Source organism: Dama dama, chromosome 16 (genome assembly GCF_033118175.1).
Source record: "Dama dama isolate Ldn47 chromosome 16, ASM3311817v1, whole genome shotgun sequence".
NCBI lineage: Eukaryota > Metazoa > Chordata > Mammalia > Artiodactyla > Cervidae > Dama > Dama dama.
The window spans coordinates 2,808,548-2,833,517 of record NC_083696.1 but is presented as its reverse complement, the minus strand read 5'-3'; the positions used below and the strand labels follow the sequence as shown (position 1 = coordinate 2,833,517).

The 24,970-nt window shown below is 38.8% G+C and overlaps 1 protein-coding gene across 1 annotated transcript in view; it reads right to left on the bottom strand.

The window, feature by feature from the left end:
- Nucleotides 1-24,970, bottom strand: part of MEGF9 (multiple EGF like domains 9) — a 76,843-nt gene that overhangs the window by 39,922 nt on the left and 11,951 nt on the right. The window contains exon 2 of the mRNA XM_061163292.1: nt 97-298. Coding sequence (XP_061019275.1) covers nt 97-298 — 202 coding nt within the window. The remainder of the gene's footprint in view (nt 1-96; nt 299-24,970) is intronic.

Here is a 24,970-nt window from a genome sequence, read left to right as displayed (position 1 = left end):
CCCCTTTATTTACACCAGTCTGGTCCTTGAGAGCAGGGGCCATCTTCTGTGTGTGATAAAACAAAATTAATTTTACCTTTAATCTCTGCTGCTTACCTGTTGCAGACTGTGCTGAGGGCTCCAAGTGGATTACAGTCACAGGGCAGACAGGGCCCAGAAGTACCATTCAGGTAAAAACCCTCCATGCAGGTTTCACAGTGAAGACCCTGGTAGCCTGGCTGACACTCACACTGCCCTGTGGTCTGGTTGCAGCGATTTGCATCCAGGCTTCCGACCACAGAGCAGTTACACACATATTCTGCAAAGAGAAGAGAGACAAGGATATTAGCAATTAAGAGTTAATGCATTCTTAATAAAATAAACTCTTTTATTTTTCTTGGTAAACATTCATGACAACTTTGTAAGGATGGGTAGAATAAATTCTAGTACAAATTCACTTTCTATCCTATTTAGTTTGTTTAAATCGGGAGTTATGGGCTTCCCTGGTGGCTCAGTGGTAAAGAACCTGCCTGCCAATGCAGGAGACACAGGTTTGATCCCTGGGTCGGGAAGATCTCCTGGAGAAGGAAATGTCAACCCACTCCAGTATTTTTGCCTGGAGAATTCCATGGACAGAGAGCCTGACGGGGTACAGTCCATGGGGCGGCAAAGAGATGGACAAGACCTTGCGACTGAGCACAGCACAAATTGGGAATTATACACAGTAAAGCACATAAACTAATTATAAAACTAACATTCTCAATTTCCTTTTCAATACTCTTCATCTTCTAACCCTCTTACCCTATACTCCAATATGTGGATGGATCTATATACTATTGGTTTTACTCGATTAGACCTCTCCAAAGGCAGGGCCTATGCTTATCTACATGGAACTGAGAGCACATACTGGAAATGACAACATGTTAAATAATAAACAGTTCCATTGTACAGCAACAAAAGCCTATGGCTCAGACAGTTGACTAGTAACTTAAACAGGTCAGATAAGATTATGCTACAGCTGGAACCATGAACAAAATATTCTTCCCAGGAAGAAATTAATGGAGAATTTAAACGTTAATATGAGGAAATGATGAACAATAAATCCCAGATGAGAATGTCTACAGGGGCATCCTGATCAGTGAGTTAAAATCAATCACAATTTGAAATCTTTCCCAAATTAAAAGATTTAGAAAATAAACATTGTCTTTAGGTATATTTCAAATAGTTTTTGAATGAAAATATTTAGAAGTAGTTGGCTTTAGCTTTTTAATGCAGATTCATTTAAAGGTCAGTTAGGATTTACTTCTGCTCTTACTTATATCCATTGTTGTTGGGATGGTTTTGGTAACTGTTTCCTGCACAATGTTATGAACCTCCATCCACAGAAACAGTGACAGATTCTATTTTCTTGGGCTCAAAAATCACTGCAGACAGTGACTGCAGACATGAAATTAAAGATACTTGCTCCTTGGAAGGAAAGCTATGACAAATCTAGACAGCATATTAAAAAGCAGAGACATCACTTTGCCGACAAAGGTCCATATAGTCAAAGCTATGGTTTTTCCAGTAGTCATGTATGGATGGGAGAATTGGACCATAAAGAAGGTTGAGTGCTGAAGAACTGATGCTTTCAAACTATGGTACTGGAGAAGACTCTAGAGAGTCCCTTGGACTGCAAAGAGATCCAACCAGTCAATCCAAAAGGATATAAACACTGAATATTCATTGGAAGGACTGATGCTGAAGCTGAAGCTCCAATACTTTGGCCACCTGATGCAAAGAGCTGACTCACTGGAAAAGACTCTGATGCTGGGAAAGACTGAGAGCAGGAGGAGAAGGGGACAACAGAGGATGAGATGGATGGATGGCACTATCAATTCAATTGACCTGAGTCTGAGCAAACTCTAGGAGATGGTGAAGGACAGGGAAGCCTGGTGTGCTACAGTCCATGGGGTCGCAAAGAGTTAGACACAACTTAGCAACTGAGCAACAACAAATATTCATTTTATTTAAAAGAAAGTATTTTCAACACAGTTTGACAAAATATCAACATAGGACTTTTTAAGCATGTACAAAAACATGTGGTTAGAATCAACTGAAGATAAAATAAAACCTTGTACATATTTTAAGACTAGCCCCCATTCCAAAGTAGCTATGGACCTGGGTTTAAAAAGGCCAGATAAATCTATGGCACAAATTATATTTCTGAATAGGTAAGGAACTATATAAAATGACATTATAATTATAGACAAAAGTTTAGCTTGAAAAAAACTCTTTAATGTAAGGTTTGATGATTTTTAAAAAGATACTGGATAAATTGCAAATCTAGAAGTTATAAAAAAGTTACTTCTCTGTCCTAGATAAGGGAACTAACCTTCAAAATTCTTCATGTCATCACAAGCTGCTTATCCACCTAAGTCAAAACAATGGATTCCACAGAGATATTCTCATTTGGTCAACTCTTGGCCCATGTTTCTTCAGTTCCTAACCTTTGGTGTCAGCTTATCTCCCTGCTCTTCACACCTCTTCTAACTTGTAAATACACCTAATGAATGAATATAAAAGTGGTTTATTTTATGTATATTTTATGCGTCAGTGGGGAATTAGTTCCAAAACCCAGAGGAGAATTCAAGTTTCTTCATCCCCAAATTTAGGGCAGCAATAAGCTTTCCATCTCAATTGGGATTCTTATTCTCACTAGGCTATGTAATCCTATGACATTTTTTGACAAAGTTATATGTTTCCACATTATTTCTAGTTTCTGTGTGTGTGTGTGTGTGTGTGTGTGGTTTTTGTAAATAAGGAAGCCTGTTCAGTGCTCTATAAACCTTCCAATAGTAACTTCATGGCAAGACCTTCACTCTACCAAAATGATGAGAATGCTAAAAGTAACGTTTTCTTACAAAATCTGGCAGATTTCCAACATACATTTAATTCCTCCTACTGGATCAATTTCATCACAAGTTAAACCAACCAAATTATGCTGGTATGGGCAGAAGTAGCTCAAGAAAAACGATGGACTAAAAACCGCTATAACAAAGACTAAGAATTTTATCTATTATTTCCTTACTAACGTACTTCCAACTGAAACCTGAATCAGTATTCCCAACAAATGAGATAAAATTTTTAGTAGAGGTGTTCTAGAAGAACCCAATTAATCTAAGAACTTTGAAATAAAAACTAAGTATTTTTTCAATAAAGTCTTATGGATAAACCTTCAATTCGCTGGTTATTTATTATTTCTATAAAGCTGATTCGATCTCTTTGTAATCCCCTGAATTCGATCTCTTTGTAATCCTCTTTTCAGTCCCATCTTCGAAACTTTATTCATTCTGTGCTCCATGGAACTCTCTCTACTGTCCACACATTTAAATCTATCCTTTATTTTAAAAACCAGCTGAAACTTACTCTTCCATAAACTATAATTCTATCACCCATAGTTTGAATCCATAACATCTACCACCTATAACTCTCATATGACAGTAATTTAAAGAGAAAGTAAGTGAAGCAGATACGAGCATGGCCTATAGAAGCAGACAGCTAGAGGTTTAAATCCAGCTCTATCACTTACTAACTTTATGACCTTAAGCAAGTTAGTTAGCCAGTTAGTTATGACCAAGGCAAATTAGCCAAAGAATTGATGCTTTTGAACTGTGGTGTTGGAGAAGACTCTTGAGAGTCCCTTGGACTGCAAGGAGATTAAACCAGTCAGTCCTAAAGGAAATCAGTCCTGAATATTCTTTGGAAGAACTGATGCTGAAGCTGAAGCTCCAATACTTCAGCCACCTGATGTGAAGAGCTGACTCATTGGAAAAGACCCTGATGCTGGGAAAGATTGAAGGCGGGAGGAGAAGGGGACGACAGAGGATGAGATGGTTGCATGGCATCACTGACTAGATGGACATCAGTTTGAGCAGGCTCCGGGAGTTGGTGATGGACAGGGAAGCCTGGTGTGCTGCAGTCCATGGGGTCACAAAGAGTCAGACACGACTGAGCGACTGAACTGAACTTAGTTAACCTCCTTGTGCCTTTTTTTCCTCATCTGTAAACAAGGCATAATTAAGTATTTATAACACTCAGACCCAACACATAAACTGCAAGTGGTTTGGAGTGCTGAAATAGTAACTACAATACCTGGAAGAAATGGATTGCTATTGCTGTTCATTTGATCAGTTGTGTCCAGTTCTTTGTGACCTCTTGAACTGTACCACGCCAGGCTTCCCTGTCCTGCACTACCTCCTGGAGTTTGCTCAGACTCATGTCCATTTAGTCGATGATGTCAACCAACCATCTCACCCTCTGTCCATATTCACAGACTACACTTTGTGATGAGATCTGAAAGCCGGGTTTGGGTTTATTACCATGGCAGTTTTGGACAATGTCCATGAAGCAGGATTAGTGTCCTGACATTGAGGAGCTCAAGCTGTGAGTCACCAAGATGGGGAAGAAGATGGTATCCTTCATATCCTGGGCTCCACACAGTATCAGTAAAGATATTTACAAATAAGATGAAAACAGAAGGGCACAGCTCATGGTCTCAGAAAGAAGTAAGACAGCATTTATTGATTACAAGCCCTTGGTACTGATCATCCTAACAGTAGTAAAGTGAGTGAGTGAGTAAAAGTCACTCAGTCATTTCTGACTCTTTGCGACCCATGGACTACACAGTCCATGGAATTCCCCAGGCCAGAATACTGGAGTGGGTAGCCTTTCCCTTCTCCAGGGGATCTTCCCAGTCCAGGGGTTGAACCCAGGTCTCCCGCATTGCAGGCGGATTCTTGACGAGCTGAGCCACAAGCGAAGCCCAACAGTAGTAGGGTGAACTGCAAATATTTCAGCAAGAGAGATCATCCGCGTGCCAGAATGAAGTTCTATTGCCATGAAGGCAACATATCAAGACAAAAACACACTATCCTATTAACATTCCTCCCCAGATTTACCAACAGGAAGGAAGCCGAAGTGAAGCATACCAAGCGCCAGAACAACATATGCATCTTTTCTGTCTGGAGCTCAGAATCTGAGGCCCTTTCTCAATGTTTAACCTCAAATGAAATGACCCAAATTAAATGAACAGTGTGAGCAATAGTAACAAATACAAAGGACTACAACCATTCACTAAATTGTGTAGGATAACTTGTTAGCTTGTACGTAAACTTTCAGAGCCCTGAACAGTTCTAGACATTCATATGGAACCAGATAGGAACTAATGCAGAGACAATGCAATTTACAGGGGACTGGCACTGTGAAAAAAGAACAAAAGACATGTCAATTGATAAAAGCAGTGGGAAGGACCTATAGTCAAAGACAAGAGATGAAGTGCTGACTTTTTAATGAGGTAGACTCTTAGACACCAGAACAGCACAAAGGAGTTTGTGACATGACTGATGGTAAGTCACTAGTGTGTATGTTAATGGGAAAGAAAAAACATGAAGAGGACTCTAAAAGCTAATCACAGACAAGTCTGAGTGAAATGCCAAAAGACCCATTTGGTTGCCTGAGAGTATATACGGAGGAATAAACTCAACATCATTTGAATAGCAGGTTTCCTTTCAATGACCTATAATTCTTAGGAAGACTGTACAGAGATAATTAGAGAAGAGTACATATATATTAGCAGGGAGACAGTTTCTTTTTGTTGTATTTTGGAAGAACAATGAAATACGGTGACTTGAACCCCAAAGAAGAATAAGAAACTCAAATCTGGACTTCAAACTGTTTAAAAATAGAAATAGGAAGAGAGAAGAGACAATAAATGGGCACTTTTCTCTGAGACCTTAAACTTATGGTATGCTTTTGATGTAAAAGTACCCAAAGCAATCATTACGTTTAAATTAAACAGTGCACTTTTTCAAACATCCCTTAACAAGGCCAAGAGATGAAAATTTTAGCACTAAAGAAAAAATTAAAAATGAGTAATTTTGTTTAGAAGTCCCCTCTTTGTGCACAAACACCTGTCCTGGTAAAAGATTATCTCCTTGAACATAACAAAGACCTTTCCAAGCTTTTCATACACCTGGTAAGCTTCTCTTTGCATCCAACTTTTAACCAACTCATGTCCTCAGCTCAGCAAAAAGTCCATGATATCATCTACAGAATTTTAATTATGCTTTGGTATCTGCAACTACTTTAATGGGAGTTTTAGAAAAATATTAATTGTAATAATATGACCTAATTAATGTGTCCTTTGCTTCTCTGTGCCTGTATTTGGAGCCTTTTTTGAGTGCTGCTATTAACTAAGATGTCTGGAGATTAAGGCAGTTTGATACATTAATAATAGTGTGTTAGCCTTTTGCAGTTAAAAAAGAACTGTAAAAGAAGTGAAAGATTTGAACAAAAAAGTGAAAATATTGTGTCCTCAGTCAATTCATGATGCAAATCTCATAAATAAATGTTGTAGCAGCACTGTTGCTGAACTAAAATGATTATAAAACAAGTACTGCACTTAAGCATAGATACTGAAAAAATACTTGCAAATACAACTAACACAGCGCACTCAACAGGAACCTAGTTCAGGACTATACCTGAAATTCTATCTATAGCCTCTTGTAAAACTGTGGATATATCTTCGCCAAACTCAATCTCTAACTCCATTCCTTCAACAATGATTTCACTCTTGCTTTTTAAATCTTCAGATACTGAAAGAATATAAAAAATATATCTATTAAGAATACCAAGGAGAGAAAGAAAGGAAACTGCTTTGGGATATTTCAAAACTTTTCATTCTTTGCCATATTCAGACGATATACCAAATGTACTATAATATTGATAGCATCTTCAGCTCAGTCTCAAAGCAGCAAAAACTAGAAGTATTTAAAACTATTTAAAAAGTATTTAAAACTCAGCACTTTAATCTTACAATCAAAATTTAAAGCATTAAGAATTCAAGCTTAGTAAGTTTAAAATTATCTGAAAATTTACACCTAAGTAAAAAATAAATACATTTTAGTATCTCCTTCAGGAAAATATAATTATTTTGTAAGGCACTATCTGTAGGCCATTTACGATTGTGGAGAAATTTAGTTGTCCCAGGCTTATTATTGGATGGGGTAAGCTGATCCCAGGACACAGACTACGTGGGCAGCTTATGAACTGAGGTCACACGACAAGAGTCACGTCAGCGTTCATCACACGGGAGCAACCGTCACCGTTTCCTGCTCTGTTCCCTAAAGTCAAAGAAAAAACACATCTTCCCAGCTTCCCAGGGAATATCCTAGTCCTCCACCTTCTCCTTTTCCTTCTTTTTTCTATTAAGTGTATTCTAATGTTTAGAAGTATTTCTATTCTCTACACACACAATGCAATCATAACAACATCTACTGAATGGAATCAAAGAGCAAATTGCACAATAAGAGGCAACAAGCCTATTAGAACGGCTCAAGTTAAGTAAACAAAAATTTTCAAAGTGACAATATCAATTGCTGTGAAGGATGCAGACCAATTGAAACATTCAAAAATTATTGCTGGGAACACAAAAATAGTACAGAGACCTTGGAAAACAGCTTGATGATTTCTTATAAATTAATTACAGCTTCATCATATGATTCAGCAATTCCAATCCTAGGTATTTACCCAAAAATGAAAACCTATGTTCACACAAAAACTTGTATTAAAATCTATATGATAGATTAAAGTGGTGCAGTAGTAAAGAATCCACCTGCCAATGCAGGAGATGCAAGAGACAAGGGTTGGATCCTGGGGTCAGGAAGATCCCCTGGAGTAGGAAATGGCAGCCCACTCCAGTACTCTTGCCTGGAGAATCCCATGGACAGAGGACCCTGGCGGGCTACAGTGCATGGGGTCACAAAGAGTCAGACATGACAGAGACTAAGCACACATACATATTCATAGTCCCCCAAATCTGGAAACAACCCAACGTCCAACTACTGAACTGGATAAACTGTGGTACTTCCTTGTGAGGAATGCTACTCAGCAATTTAAAAGAAGGAAGGCTTGACATGCAAGGATATGATGGACTTCAATGCATTATGCTAAATGAAGAAAGTCAGACTCAAAAGCTACTTATTATATGATTCCATTTACACGATGTTCTGGAAAAGGCAAAACTGCAACAGCAGAGAAAAGATCAGAGGTTTTTCAGGATTTAGAGGTAAGAGGAAGGACTGACTACAAAGGAACAGCTCAAGGGAATTTTGAGGGTGTAATTGTTTTGTATCTTGAGTTTTGCATTTGTCAAAACTAATAGAACTAAGTACCAAATGAGTAAATTTATTGGATGTAAATTTAAAAAAAAAATTTTTTTTAAGAGCAATGAGACTTTTCTAGACCAGATTCTTACATGTTGCTAGGGGGAATCTTTGGTGTACCACAAGCAACGATTTTAGCTGAACTGTGGCACTAAAGTCAACATGGGACCCAACTAATAATGCAGTCTTTTTCAAAGCTAATGTTATAATTAAAACAGCAAGAACTGATTAAAGCTTCAGCTGATTACTACATTAGGAACATTACCAGATTGTGGAACATTTTCTGATTTAAAATGCTGTTTAACTAAAAGAAGGTAGGATTTTCCTTTTTCCTCTTTCTTTTTCTTTTTTCTTTTGGCTTCAACTTAAGTCTTGGATTGTAATTGCTTGGATTGTAATTGAGGGAGAAGAAGAGAAAATGGAAAGATAAAGATATATAGGATTCCCATCCCCTTTCATACACAATTGCTTATTTTGCTTTGAAATTCATCATTTAAAACCCTACTCTACTTAAACAAAGACTGGGAAAACAACTTTGAATCTATCCAACAAAAAACTTCACCCTTTTTCACAAAACTACGATAGCATCTACAAAAATAACATCTTTTCTGATTTTTAAACAAAAGAAAACGAAAAATAATCGTCAGAAACAAGAATAAGAATACTTAATTCAAACCTCACCTGCACACTGAAAGAACAGAAAATAACAATAATGAAACAAACTATAGTGTATTGACTACAGACCTGATTTCCTAAATGTATAGGAAAGCATACAATAATTATGTTATTTCAAAATGTAGTTTTTATTAGGCCCATATTTCATCTTTGTAGGTTTAAAGAAATCTCGGAAAGGCCTCATTCTCAGGAAAAGGAATTATCAACATACAGTTCTCATTTTTATAAAAGGTCTTACTCTAGCATAACACTGATACTCAAATTACACTTCACATTTAGGTTATGCCAGTGTAGGGTCACAAATCTTTGCAAAGCTGGGAAACTTAATATTAAAGTTGATGAGTTTCTGAGTTAAACCAGGCTTTGTAGAAATGTGGAAAGTTTTAAAGCCACCACTTTTAAAGAAAGCTTTACCTTTTAAACTAAACTAAAAATATATCCATTAAAATTCCCAATCAGAATTCACTATTGCAAAACATTTCTTCCACTTTACGGCAGACATACGAAAAATAAAAGGGTAGCATGATTGAGGTTTTGTAGAAATCCTTCTGTCTCACGCTCTAAGGACCATGTTGTTAGTGCCTGTCCCTGGCTCACTGCCAGCTTTCCACAATTCAGAGACAATTCATCTAATTAATGAGACAAGACAGCAAGTTCTGGGAAAGGCTGTAACAACTACCTTCTACTATGAATGGTAACAAAGATGATATTAATACTGCCAGTTACTGAGCATGTGCTACGTGTATATCAAACATCACATCAGGGACTTACACATATGACTTCCTTGAGTCTTCACAATCCTGTGCGGAAGGTGCTTTGAATGAGGAAATTGAGCCTGAGACAGATGAAACAAATCATTACCACTAACCAGTACCGGAGAAAAGACTGGAACTCAAACTAAATAACTCCAAAGTACACGTCTTTGCACTATGAAAAGCTTCTGCTATGAAAATGAGTATCAAAAACACTAGACAGATGCAAGACATCTGAAAACCAGAACTTGCTGCTACTTAACCAGCTCTGTGACCTTCAGTAAGTCTAACTGCTCCGCTTTTCAGTGCTTCAATCTGTAAGGTATGGATAACTCTCGCCATCTGTCTATATGAAATACTTAGGTACAAAGTAAAATAATAAATGTATCGTTTTTGTGTTTTTACTACAAGACACTGATGAAAGAAACCAAAAAGACCAAAATAAATGGAGAGACATACCGTAACAATTAGATCTACAGAGTCAATGAAACCTGATCAAAATCTCAGCAGGATTTTTTGGTTGATATTCAAAAGCTGACTCTAAATATGATAAAGCAGAGAAACATGAATAGCCAAAGACAAAGCTGAGGGGTCTCAATAACTGACTTAAAGACAATCTAAAGCTGCAGTAATCAAGACAATGTGCTATCAGTGAAAGAAAAACACAAGGACCAATGGAACAGAACAGAGTCCAAGAACAGACCTTCACAAATATCAACTAATTTTTGACAAAGTGCAGAGTCAATTCAATAGAGGAAAAAAATAGTTTTTTTCAATAAATGGGGTTGGAACCGTTGGACATTCATATGCAAAAAACTGAACCTTGAGTTAACCTCACACCTTGTAAAAAGTCAAAATACAGCATAGCTCTACAAGTAAAATGTAAAACTATAATACCTCTAGAAGAAAACAGGAAAAAATCTGATTCACCTTGGGTTAGGCAAAAACTTTTAGACACACACCAAAAGCAAACATCCTTTCAAGTGCTTATTTGCCACACATACATCTTCTTTGGTGAAGGGTCTATCCCAACCTTTCCCCTATTTTTAAATCACATTGTTTGCTTTTCAAGTTTTGAGAGTTTTTTTTATATTCTTGATACAAGTCCTTTGACAGAAACATGATTTGGCAGATATTCTTTCAGTTAATGGCTGAGTTTTCATTCTCTTTAGTAGTATTCCAAAGAGCAAAAGTCTTAAGTCCAATTTATAAATTTTTATGGATTTTTGCTTTGGGTGTGTGTCTAGAGGTTTTTTCAATCTGCTTTCCGTGTGAGAAAGTAACAAGTCAAATGATTGTCAAACAATAGGGTACAGGGAAACAACTGCTCCAGCTACAAAAATAATTCTCAACTGGTGACTTAGAGCACTGCATTTGCTGTGGGCTGGTGAGTCAATATACTGCTCCAAGTCAAACACGCATGCTCATGATTGGGTATTTGGGATCTGTTTATTGAAGTGCATTCTCATAGGTAAGAGAATACTGCTAATTAGTATTTCCAGTATCTCTCTAAAAGAATTGTACTGATTTAGAAGTCAAAGGTCATGGATATGGACTATGCTAAATTGCGACCTAGGCAAAAAATTTTCTCTTTGTACCACTATTTTCCCATTTGTTTGCATTTTTCAAGGCTAAAAAAAAACAACAACAAAAAACCACCTAATTTTGCCATTTAATAAGAGTCAATTCTTTACTTTTTAAAAGTGCATTTTTTTCCTCAGGCCACCATCAAATTCAAAATGCACTGAAAGAATTAATCAAATACTGCCCATATGGCTTGAAAGAATGACTATTCTATCAAACTCTGAATTTTGGTGAGCTTTATTATTTACAGCATTTTCACAGCTTCCTTGAGTTTAAGGGAAAATGAGGAGAGGGGAGGAAAGCAAATACAGTAAACAAACTTGAGCAACTTGAAATCTGGCTCCAGACTATAATAGGAAGAGATCAGTCCATGAGATGAAGGGATCTGGGTTCAGATATTGTAATCACTGCTTATAAACTATACAATATTAAATTTCACACCCTCTTTGTAAAGACTTTTCATAAAACTGGGATAATGATACCTAACTTATAAGAGTGTTTTAAAACAGATCGCCAGTCCAGGTTGGATGCATGAGACAGGGTGCTCAGGGCTGGTGCACTGGGAAGACCCTGAGGGATGGGATGGGAGGGAGGCGGGAGGGGGTTCAGGATGGGGACACATGTACACCCGTGGCGGAGTCATGTCACTGTGTGGCAAAAACCTCTACAATATTGTCAAGTAATTAGCCTCCAATTAAAATTAATTAATTAATTTTTAAAAAATAAAAATAAGAGGAGACAAGGCAAAGAAAATACCTACGACAGGGCCTTCTCTTCTCCATACAATATTTTATTATAAGTAATCTTTTTAGCAAAGCAGCATTCTTAGATGTTACTAAAAATTACAAGTATTGAGAACTAAAAGGGATCATCAGTGATCTCAGAAAGCACTCAGATTACCCTAAACAATTTCATTAATACCTTACTTTTGTAGCAACAGAACACAAAAGGTAAGAAACATAAAAGAAATTCAAGTACTGCCGATGGCTTCTGAGGTTGGGACTAAATTTGTCTTAGTGTCTCTATTTACAGAGCACAGCTGAGCAACTTAAAGGCTGGAACTATTTGCTCAGTATAATACCTGTAAAATGAGTTCAGAGAAGAGCAGTGCAAAGAGAGTAAGAGGAAAGGTCAATTTTAAAATATTATCCTAAGGTACCCAGTGATGTTACTTAGGAACTGTTTCCTAATTTTTGAAAAAGGGAAGGTTGGTCTCACATATTACAGTTTAATATTCACTCCAAGCCAAGTTTTAATCATATTATTAAATAGACAGTTTGTGGATTATTAGAAATATTTGATCACAAAATTATGCCATACCATCCTGGGAAAGCACCTGGGGTACAGAGGGAAGCAAGAGTAGACAGAAAATCTAACTACGATTGCAACAGACTAACAGGAAGCAATAGAAGGAGAAAATATATACGAAAAGGGTTTACTGAGGCTCTGAACTCTAGACTCAGGAGTCTGCACTTCATCCTACATGGTATGATTCTCCAAATAAGGTCCCATACCACCTGCTTCAGAATCCCCTGGGGAGCACACTGATATTCTGATTCCCTGGGTCCCATCCCTAGGCCTCCTGAATAGAAATCTCTATTTCTATCTGGGGGAGGCAGGGACTCAGAGACATGCATTTTTTACAGGCTTCAAAAATGGTTCTGATGTCCCCAAAAAGTTTGCTGCAGGCGACAAAGAATATGGAAAATTCTTGAGCAGAGTATGACATGGCCAGAATCGGGCTTCAGAAGTAGAAACAACAGGACTGCCTGGTGGTACAGTGGATGGGAATCCGCCTGCCAGTGCAGGGGACACGGTTCCATCCCTGGTCTGGTAAGATCCCGCACGCCGCGGGCATCTAAAGCTGTGGCCCACAGCTGCTAAGCCTGCAGTCTACAGCCTGCGGACCGCCACTGCTGAGCCCCGTGTCACCGCTACTGAGGCCCAGGCGCCTGGAGCCCGCGCTCCGCAGCAGAGAAGGTGCTGCAGTGAGACACCCGAGCACCGCAGGGGACCGCAGCCCCTGCTCGCCACAACTGGAGTCTAACACAGCCAGCTCAACCGAAAATAGGTAAATAAAAGACCTAAAAGTAACAAAAACAAAAGAGCAACAACAATAAGAACAACAGGAACTATCTCTACTACTATTCATTATTTGTTTTCTTATTTATTTCCTTGTTACATACCAGACCCTGTTTTATGTACTTTACACACACTGGCATGTAAACCTTTCAAGGAATCAATAAGTAAGTACAGGCAACACAAGGGATAAGATGAGGAAATGGAGGGTCCTCAAGGTCAGATGGCCTTAAGGAGTCCAGCTGGTACTAGACTATCCTTAGCAGCCGTGTGAAGGAAGGATTTGAGACTGGAGAGTTGAGATGATAGATTTACTGATAAATACTGTAACAGTCTAACAGCAAAATCTGAATTCGGGCAGTATCGCGAGTAAAAATTGCTTCTGCAAACATACAGATACCTGTATGTATGTTATACAGTGAAATTAAGTCTGCTTGCTTTCGGAATCAACAAACATGGCAGGGCGCAAAACACACCTGTCTGCAGGGCTAAAAGTTTACAAGGTTTGGAGTTAAGAGCCAAGTGAAAATAGCTGAGCCTCAAGTTATTCCAAAAGACATTTGAAAGAACCTTTTTTCTTCTGAAACTGGATGTGGGCTATCTTACTCTGTGTTCCCTATCTAATCCTCTTACTCTTCAAAACATGTTGACAAATTCTTCCCACTCTCCTGCCACACTTCACTATTATCAAACACTTATACAGTATAAACATTGTTTCACACTGCAAGCTGTGAAGTTCTTTGCCTTATCATCATGACTAAGCATTTGGGTAACACTTCAGATTCAAAACTAAGGGCACAAGAGAGAAGAAATTCCTGCTGCAACACCACTGTTCCCTGCGGCTCTTCCTATGCACACGGTAAGTGAATCCAATCCTCTCTCCTCCCAAAAACACACACATAAACACTCACAGAATCCTCAAAAGAAAACTGAAATGGTCAGCAGTCACAATTCTATCAGTAAAACATGGACTGGAAGGCTCCTTTTTCTTTTTTCTTAAATGAGAATTTGGGAGCACCAAGATGTCAAGGACCTTGTTCAACTTTGCAAACAATACAAAACACAACCTTCTAACTTCCTCTAATCATTGCTAAAGCACTACTGGAAATTAACCATCTCAGAAATTCTCAGGGACCAGTGGTCAATAATAAATCAACAAAGAAATAATCTGGCTTCCTCCTCCACTCCTAAAGTAATAGTCTCAGAGAAGCAAGCGATGTTAGCTAAAATATCTAAGGGAAGCAGATACTAGCAAAGTGAAATTTCCCTTCACACCGGTGGACTTGACCTATTCTTCCTACTTCACTTCTGATTTCACATATCCCATTCGCTACTTTCTGTGCCATTAGATGTCACCATACTGTTGATAGAATTGTAAACTGGTGCAACCGCTATGGAAAACAATATAGACATTCCTCAAAAAATTAAAAGTAGCATTATCACATAATCCAGTAATCCCATTTCTGAGTATATATCCAAAAAAAATTGAAAGAAGGGTCTTGAAAAGATATTGCCACACCCCTGTTCATTATCAGCATTATTCATAATGGCTAAGATGTGGAAGCAATCCAAATGTCCAGCTACAGGTGTGAATAAACAAAATGTGGAATATACATACCACAAAATATTATTTGGCCTTAAAAAGCAAGGAAATCCTGTCACATGCTGTAAGTGGATGGAACGAAATCATTATATTAAATGAAATCAGTCACAAAAAGATGAATACTACATGATTCCATTTATAAGAAGTATCTAAAGTAGTCAAGTTCAAAGAAACAGTCAAATGACAATTACCAGGGGTTTAGGGAAAGGAGGAGGAAAGGAAGAGTTCTAGTTAATGAGAGTTTCAAATTTGCAAAATGATAAGTTCTGAAGCTGTGTTTCACAACAGTGTAAATACACTTAATGCTTAATTGTACACTTAGAAATGGCTACAGTGGTGACTTTTAAGTGTGTTATTTAATAATTAAAAATATAGGTGGGTGGAAGCTATCATCATATAGTATGTGTGTGAACTTCTTAATTTATCAGAGAAGCTAGGAAACATTAAGTGCTGGGACTTAAGGATCTAATTATCTGGTATACTTCCCTTTTTACAGATAACTGAAGCTAAGAGGAGTAAACTAAATTCCCATATAAACCTTGAACCAAACAGATTAGACGAAACATTCACTGTCATACGTAGCTGGGAGCTTGTACAAAGGTGGGGATTAAATGAAACAGCGTAGCACAGTGCCTGACACACAGTTCTCCTTCCCTTTGAGCATCCAGGATAGTTCATCTAACAGCCAGAGCCCTGTCTGGGTTGACAATGGCAAATGGAGTGACAATTTGCAGAGAAACAAGTGGATTTTTTAAAATTATTTAATTAGGATCTATATATCTAATTTAGGTCAATTCCTAAGAAGTATTGTAGTTAAGCTAACTATCCACTGAAATTATTGTTTTATTTATGTTTTCTCACCCAAAAATCTTTCTAATTTTAAGGAGAGAATGGCTACAGATTACATTTCAATAGTTACCTATTAATAAGGGGCTACTCCTGGAACAACCAAACCTCTCATACACTCCTGATGGGAATATAAACTTGTACAATGTCGTCAGAGAGCCATAAGGCAATATCTAGAAAGATAACGATGCACAACCACCTACTCCTGCCTTGCAACTCAAAGTGCGGTCCACGGATCCGCATCACCAGGGAACCTGTGAGAAACGCAGGTTCTCAGGCCCACCTCACGCCAACTGAGCCAGACCCTACGCTGTAACAAGATACCCAGGTGATTTCTATGCACATTAACTGCAATGCACTGTCCCAGAGAAAGTCTCCTCTTTGTGAAGAGACATGGGCAGAATTCACTGTAGCTTTATTTGAAACAGTAAAGAAATACATTACTTGAAACAGCTATCAATAAGAAAATCAATACACTGTGGTATATTCATACAGTAGGAAACTACAGAACAACTTAAATGAACTAGAGTCACATGAACTAGCAAGATGAATCTCAGAAAAAAAAATGCTGAGTGAAAAAAGCATGGGAAGACGTCATTACGCAAAGCTTAAAACAAAACCACACACTATACTGTGTGTGTGTGTGTGTGCACGTGTGCATGCATGCATATGCACACACACAGGACCAAATTCAGATTAGTGGTTACACTTGAGGGAGAGAAGAAAACTGGATAAAAGAGGAACACTGGAGACTTTAGTCATATCTAGTATTTCATTTCAAAACAAAAAACCTGAAGCAAATGTGGGAGACGGTTCAGATATTACAAAGCCGAAAGGTAGGTACAGAGGGGATGTTCACTACATTACTTTCCATACTTTTTGGGAAGCTTGATGTGTTTCATAATTTTTTACAAGACATACTCCCCAATGATTAATATTCCTCATTATTAACACTGTCTTACTTGACCTTGTACTATAGTTACTAATCTACCTGTCCTATTTAGGTTCTAGAAAAACAGGTTTCACATCTGATCCATCTCTGAGTGCATACTCACCCCTCCCCAGCACACACATCCATGGCTCTCTGGGTTTCAGACACCAGGTTAGGAGATGTGGACGTCAGATTAAGTTAAGTCATGGTCACCCAAGGCAATAAATGGATAAACACAATCTTTGCCTGGGGTGGCTAAGACTATGGCCTCAAGATAAGGACTAAACGTAAAGTCCTAAAAGTAAAAGAAAAGAAAACAAACAGCAGGGTACTGGAAGCAGGACTGAGTCGGGTGCACTAAAAGAGTAGAAAAGAAAGAGAAGCACATCTAAGGGTAAGAATTTATTATTTCATTCAGCAAATATTAATATATATTGACTTACTCTGTGCCAGACATAGTATTAAATGCTGGGGACGCAGCAGTCAACAAAACAAACCAAAATTCATGCCCCTGTGGCCCTCGCCTCTTAGCATGGGGAGTAAGCAACTTAAATACCTAGTACGTTAGAAAGTAGCTAAACAGTAAGAAGGAGAAGCAATGCAGGAAAGAAAACCACAGCGGCTGCGCGGGAGGAGAGGGCGGCTGTACATGTGAGTCCTGAAGAACCCAAGTCCCAGAGGCTGGACGACAGACGCGCACGCGGCCTGCGTGTGCAGGAGCTTTCCTCTTGTCTGTTCTTTCCACACGCTCTGGGCAAGGCATGGAGGTTGAAAAGGTTCAAAGCAATATTCTGCTGAAAATTAAATGAGTGAGTAAGTGGGTGAATGTATATGACTAGAAGATGAAAAGAAAAATATCAAGAACATGAAAACGGAGGCTCTGATGTTGTTAGAGAAAAGATCCTTGGCAAAGCACATAATTTACTAATTCAAGTATCAACAAAGTAGCTTTGAATCAGAAATGAGTAGTGTAATTTCTAGATGCTAAAGACACAATAATGTGGAAAAAAGACACGGTTCCTGCTCTCATGTAGCTTAAGGTCTTAGAGCAGAGAGAGAAGAACAAAGCAGCAACGTAGTATGGGAAGTACTAAGGCGGAACTATGCCACAGCAGATATGCGAAAGCATGCTGTGTGTTTTCACAGGGAAATATGCCTATTTAAGACTTCCCAGAGGAAGAAATCTAGACTGGGACACAAGGAATGAGAAGGTATGGCCAGGCTAAGAGAGGAAGACTATCCCAAATGACAATGGGTAGCATGTGTAGTGACCCGGGAGTAAAACAGGGCAGAGAGCCGATAAAAGCCCTTGCAGCTCTGACACAGAACAGGAAGCAGGTATAGAGATAGGTTAAGGGTTTTCTTAAGGGCAACTGGGTAGCCATGCAAAGTTTTATACAAAAAAGCATGTAATGATCATACCTTCATTTTAGAAATATAACTCCGACTGCACGTAGGGAATGGATTGGGGAAGAATGAAGGCAAAGAGACCTTTTAGTAACCTGCTAAAATAAAATAATCCAGTTGACAGATAGCCAGAAAAGTCAATGCCAAGAGCATCTGCATGCTATTATAATCAGAGAAAATTTATAACTGCTTGGGCCAGATGGTATGCTCATGTTCTCAAAACCTATTTCTCTATTGTGGCAGAAACAAATCACATGTGCCAATGAATTATCAATGTCCTTTACCCAGAAGGTAGGAAAACTGCATTGAATCCTAGACCCTATAGAACAGGGCTATAAAAATGTTGTCAGAGTTGTGCTTGGTAATAACCTTAAAATCATAATGCTCTTTCCTAAGACAGCACATTCACGGCACACCCTCTCAATATCTGATAACAATTTGCATCCTTTCCCTTCCCCATTTTTCCACCCATTTTAACAGCTTCTGAGACCTACAGAGTCATGCCTGACTGTATGAGAGACAAGCACAGCTTTTCAGCTGAGTAAACAAAGAGACAATGAGGGCAATGTGGCAAACAAGGCTGCCCACTCAGATATTTTCCAAAGTAGGAGTTCATGCTGGGAATCCCTCAGTTGGAAAGCCCAGGGGAATAAACATTCCAGATCTATAACTGAACCAATATCAAAGACCTGTTTCATCAGCACGACCATTTCTGCTAATTGCTGAGTCGGCAGTACGTAAAATTTGGGGGAAATTACGAGGTCCAAGGGCTTAAAAATTAAAGAATGGGAATTTAGAGGTTAGTACACTGGGGCATTTTGTAATCAAAATTGGCACCACTCAAAATGGAAGTTATCTGTATGTTGGGGTAAATTCTAAAAGACTGACGTTTTGTATCACCTATGTAGCAGATGTAAAATGTTTGACTCCAGTGATGCAATGTTTGGGCAGCTTCTCTATCCTTTTTTCTCATTCAAAATGAGCAGTACATTCCTAACCAGGTCTGCTGAGATACCCAGGGTGCTAGTGAATGGAAGCACAGACTCTGCAGTGACCAAGCAACCCATATCCTGGAATTTGAAAAGAACTTTTTATAATGAAATGTTCTTCTATCAATAGACCATTTGCTTGAGTTGTTTTCATAGCTGCAACTGACCCTCTGCTGGAGACCAAAACTTCCCCCTGTATTAGCCCTAAAGTCACTCCACCAGCTAAAAAAGTTAGGATGAGAGAGAGGAGGGGGAAGGTACTTTAAAATTCTAAGATAACAAAAGATAAAAGAAATTAGGTGATCGAAAGGAAGAATATCCTTGTTACAAAAATAATGTGGGCCATAGACATTTAAAAAGGAATATAAATAGGAAAGCTTCTTGAACCCAACAAATACTTATGAACTTCCCTGGTGGGACAGTGGATGAGAACCCTCCGGCCAATGCAGGGTACACAGGTTCAGCCCCTGGTCTGGGAAGATACCACAGGCCTCGGAGCAACTAAGCCTGTGTGCCACAACTCCTGAGCCCGGGCGCCTGGAGCCTGCAAACCACAGCCCCTGAGCCCAGGCACCTGGAGCCTGTGGCCGCGGCGAGAAGCCCCCACAGTGAGAAGGAGTCCTCGTCCACCGCAGCTAGAGGAAGCCCGTGTGCACAACCCAAAATGAAATGTCTGTACCTTATTCTACCTAATTAAGGGAGTCCTCATATTGTTAGTTTTCAACTAACAGTTGGGCTATATGAGGTATTTAGCAATGTCAGAAACCATAAAAAAAATAACCAGTTTTCATTACTACTCCCCCAAACTGATCAACCATGTCCCAGGTTTAAAGGGGAATTCCCTGGTAGTCCGCTGGTGAGGATGGATGCTTTCACAGCACGGGGAACTAAGATCCCACAAGCCACGTGGTATGGCCAAAAAAAAGGAAAGACTCCTCCCCCCAATCATAAAGAAAGCATTTTGATGATATTAAAAAATTATTCATATTTTCATTTAGATACTTAAGAAAAATAGGAGAAGTTTTACATTTTAGAAATACTGTCTGAAATATTCATAGACAAAATGATATGATGCTTAGGATTTGTTTCAAAATAAAATAGGAGAGGGGTAAATGGATGGGGGTATGGATGAGGCAGGATTGGCCTGGATGGTTCTCCAGGTGTGTGACACAGATGTGAAAGAGGTCATTACACTGTTCTGTCATCTTTTATTTTCAAAATATTACATAAAAGTTTAAAATGTCTTTATGCTACTTTCACAGGCATATTTTCATAGGTGTTTGTGACACCAAGGTCACTCACTGATCTCCTGAACAAGAGGTAAGATTTCAAACATGCATGCTAGGCGAAAGCTCTTCATCAAGATTAATTTGAGTAAGGTAGGTTGATTCAAACACAGTTTAACAAAATTTCCTGAATGTTTGGAAAAACATGAGTTGCTATTCCAAAAACAATTTTAACAACTAACACTTAGGGAATTCTTTCCTTATGTTTCCACTGTTTTAACATTACCTCATAACACAACTCACAATTCTATGAAGCAGGCTGACAGACTGAGGGTAAGTGATAGAACCAGGATTTGAATATGACTTTAGAGCCTGCATTTTTAACCCCTAATGGCTGGATCCTTTGAGGCTCACCTAGTTTGGGTAGTGTTGGAAAGAATTAAGAAAATATGGGAAGAAAACGACTTGAAAATATATATGCTTTGCTTTGTCAGAGAGAGTTTCCCACATGGCTCAGGGGTAAAGGATCCGCCTGTCAATGCAAGAGATGCCAGAGACTCAGGTTCGATCCCTGAGTTGGGAAGATTCCCTGGAGAAGGAAATAGCAACCCACTCCAGTATTCTTGGGGATACTTGCCTGGATAATCCCATGGAGAGAGGAGCCTGACTGGCTAAAGTCTACGGGGTCGCAAAGAAACCGACATGACTGAGTGACTCAGCAGGCATGCACACCTTGTCAGAGGAAGCTAAATACATGATGGGGAAAAAAGGAAAAACTCTGGAGCTAGGTAAACGGAATGCTGAACTGTAGCTATTTATCATTCATTATTACACAAATACCGCTCTTAGTAGAACTTTAATATTCTCATCATAACAACAAAATGGTATGAAATATGTTAACTCACCTTATTGTGATAAATGTTTTACAATATAAATGTGCATCAAACCATCACAGTCTGTGCGTTAAACTTATATGATGTTATACATTAATTATATCTTAATAAATCTGAGGGGAAATCTCTCTCTTATCCTTGATTTCCTCATGCACACTTTTAAGGTTTGAGATAAGGATAGAAAATGAAAATTTAAGCAAAGGAACCTAATACCTAAGTCTCCTAAAGCATGTGTGTACAAGTCTATCCCTCCAGCAGATTGTAAACACCTAAGTCATTCACCATTCTGTTCTCAGCTCCACAGTGCCTGGCACGCAGGAAACACTTGGGTTTGTTCAGTCTAACACCAGGTCCATTAAGAGGTCAAGCACCAACTGCAGGCTTCGTTCGTCAGGTCTCTAATTTTAGTCATCTAAGTCTGTGTGTTATACCAACAAGCAAAATAGGTTTCAAATGTTTGCTTAATAAGACAGGATAGAAAGCCAATTCATGTCCCCCTCCTATTATTACATTATCTTAGCATTTAAACCCTTTAATCCAAAATTAATGCTGGGAAAGATTTAGAGAGGCAGTCAGTGGCCTCTAATTATCTTTGCAGGGGATCACTTTGAGGAGTACCCTGCAGTTTCCAGACTGACGGAAAACTCAAATCCCACCACGTCACTTCAGGGCTTACCGCTCTTCGCTGCTCTCAGAATCAGTTTCTGAGCACGACAGATAAAGCACTGCATGATCTGGCAAGCGCCAGCTGCCCCAGCCTCAGAGCTCACCAGTCCCCGTGAGCCGCCCAGCACCTCACGCTCCTCGGCAGGCCTCGGTCGTGCTCTGTTACCACCATACTGTCTTCCCTCCTCCAGTTGGCTAATTCCTGTGTGTTCTCAAGACTCAGCTCAGAGAAGAGCTCCTCCAGAAAGGACACTGTCTCTCACGCCTCCCCCTTCAGGTCTGAGTGAGGAGCTCCCCCTTTGCTCCTGAAGTAGTGCAGACCGCTGTGGCGGGACGTCTCCGCCTGTGGTCCGCTTTTCTGGGCCAGGTCGGAAGCAAACACATCTGCTGTCTCTCTAGCACCCACCGGCCCAGGCTCGGTGCACAGCGGTGACTAACAGTGATCTGACGAGTGAGTAAAAGCACTCTATTTTGTTGACACAGAGAGCCCAGTGTAAACTTACTGACAAAGCATACCCTTTTCTCTATTACTTAAATAAAAGTGAACGTAAAGTCTTAAGCTGAACCATCTAATGAAACATAGTTGAAAGGCCAGTTTTAGCATGATGAGATCCCCCACCTAGGAAAAAAAAAAAAAAAAAAACAGGTGGAAAAGGATCTGAAATCTTATCTGATTAACAACAGAAAGAGAGAGAGAGAGAAGGGAGAGAGGAAAGAGAAAGGAAGTAAAGAAAAGAAAGAGGAAGGTACCACTTCAGACTGATTAAGTAATAAGGAAATACAAAGTAACAGCTTGTGACACTTGTGGCTTTATTTCCTGAAGACTACTTAATCACTGACTTTGTTTATTTCTAAATGAGTGCTCTATTATCAACCAAAAGAAATATAGCAAAGAGAAATGTTTACTTTCTGATCCATTGTTTAAAAAAGGACTACTGCTAACAAGAAATTTCATATTCTAAGAAAAATAATTTTCTGAAACTAATTTTAAATAAAACTTTTTTTTTTTTTTGGCTACAAATGTCTGGCATCCATTTCTAATTTCTCAATAGAAGTTTAATTCGTAAGTGAAACAATGATAAAGGCACAGAAAAGTACTTCACAGATTCCAAAGCTTTTGTGGTAACTCAGTATCATTATTTGTTACTGTCTCTATTTCTGACAATCTTGTGTTTCACCTGTCCTACCGGCTGAAATGGCCCTTGGTTGGGTGTATGCTGTTTGTTCTTAAATGCCATACTGATTAATGTATAATATTACTCATCTGACTCATAACAGGTATCTGTGTCTTCTTGTCTGGAAATGATCCACTGTACAGATCAATAAAGCTAACAAAAAAAATGAAAGTGAAATTAAAATAAACAGGCATAGTAATATGTGAGGATGTGCTTTGATCTCTCAAATAATATACATACTTCCTACTACAAAAAAGAATCAAGAGGAAGACCAAAGAGGATGGTAAACAGATCTACGGTATGCACAGAAAAATAATGACTATAAATCAGGAAAGAGTGAAAGTGGCAGGGGAAAAAAAGATGCATTAAAACTAACAGGGGTTATGGGAAATTCTCTTGGGGTCCATGGGTTAGGATGCTATGCTTCCCCTGCAGGAGGGCCAGGGTCTGATTCCCAGTCAGGGGACTAAGATCCTGCTTACAACACTGTGGCCAAACAAACAAACAAAAACTAACATGGGTTGGGAGGATAAAATAGAGCACAACCTTTTAGCATATTGTTTTGCCATAACTGAAAGTGCTTCCAAAAAAAGAGGGATCTGGGTTTGAATTCCAGCTAACTAGTATTTCCAAGCTATGTGACTATTGAGCAAACAACTTAACCTCATCTCAGACTCAGGCTCTTTGTAAAATTGGGTAATACTACTAAATTGGAATTGAAACGATTAGCAGTAGTGAAGAATTAAAATGATTGTAAGTAGTATTCCAATAAATAGATAGGTATGCAAAATACAAAAATGAAATGAACAGCAAATATTTAGTTTAGAAGGTCGACCCCATTACTTCATGGCAAAAAAAAAAAAAAAAAATGGTGGCAGTACTGACAGATTTCCTCTTCTTGGGCTCTAAGATCACTGCGGATGGTGACTGCAGCCATGAAATCAGAAGACGATTGCTTCTTGGCAGGAAAGCTGTGACAAACCTAGATAGTCTGTTGAAAAGCAGAGACATTATTCTGCCAATAAAGGTACATATAGTCAAGGCTATGGTCTTCCCAGTGGTCACATTCAAGGGTTTTATGACAGTGTCATTTCCAGAAATAAAGAATTTTTATTTAGGAATATTCATTTATTCTTTAAGTATTTTCTAAGGACCCAACATATGCTAGCAATGAATCTAGGTGCTGGGGAGACAGTGGTTTAAAAAAAGAGACAGACAATGACAAAAATCCCTGCCCTTCTGGAACTTAACATTCTAGCGGTGGTGCGCAGGAGGCTTTATGCCTCAATTCCGCTCAACTATTTATTGAGTACTTACTATGTACTGAGTGCTGAACACTATCTTAGGGATATCTTAGAGAGTAAAAACATCACTAAGACATAGGCACTAAAGAATAAGGTATAGAGGAGTCAATTACATGAACAAGTAACACTTAAAATAAGAATCCTTAAAAAGCAAGTAATCAAAAAAATGTACAGTAATATTAGAATATATAAGGTAAAACAGTATAGGAGGTTGCATGTTTCTCAAGGGCAAGTAAGCTTATTAGGTGAAAGAAGGGATATGGTGGACCTCTGTCTTTCTTTTTGGCAGCCTAGTATCATAGTATAATTGCTACTAATTCCTTCCTATTTGGGGGAAATTCTCCAATTTCCAATTTTTAAGGCTTGCTATTCCACCACAAAGGTTCTCAACGCCAGATTATTGTTTTCCCTGGGCATTATCTCTAGCTCCAAGTCCTGAATTTGGTTCCCCTGGAGATTCTGTGAACTCTTTAATAATCTTTGAGTAAAGTCCATTTCTGATTAAATCAACAAGCATTCGCTTCTGTTTTAAGGCCTGTACTAAAACTGAAGAGATGGGCCATTCCAGGCTGAGGGAACAGCAGAAGCAAAGTAACAAGAGGCCAGTTAGCTTAGCGATTAAGAGAGGAGGCTTTGAGGCTACACAGATCTAAATTT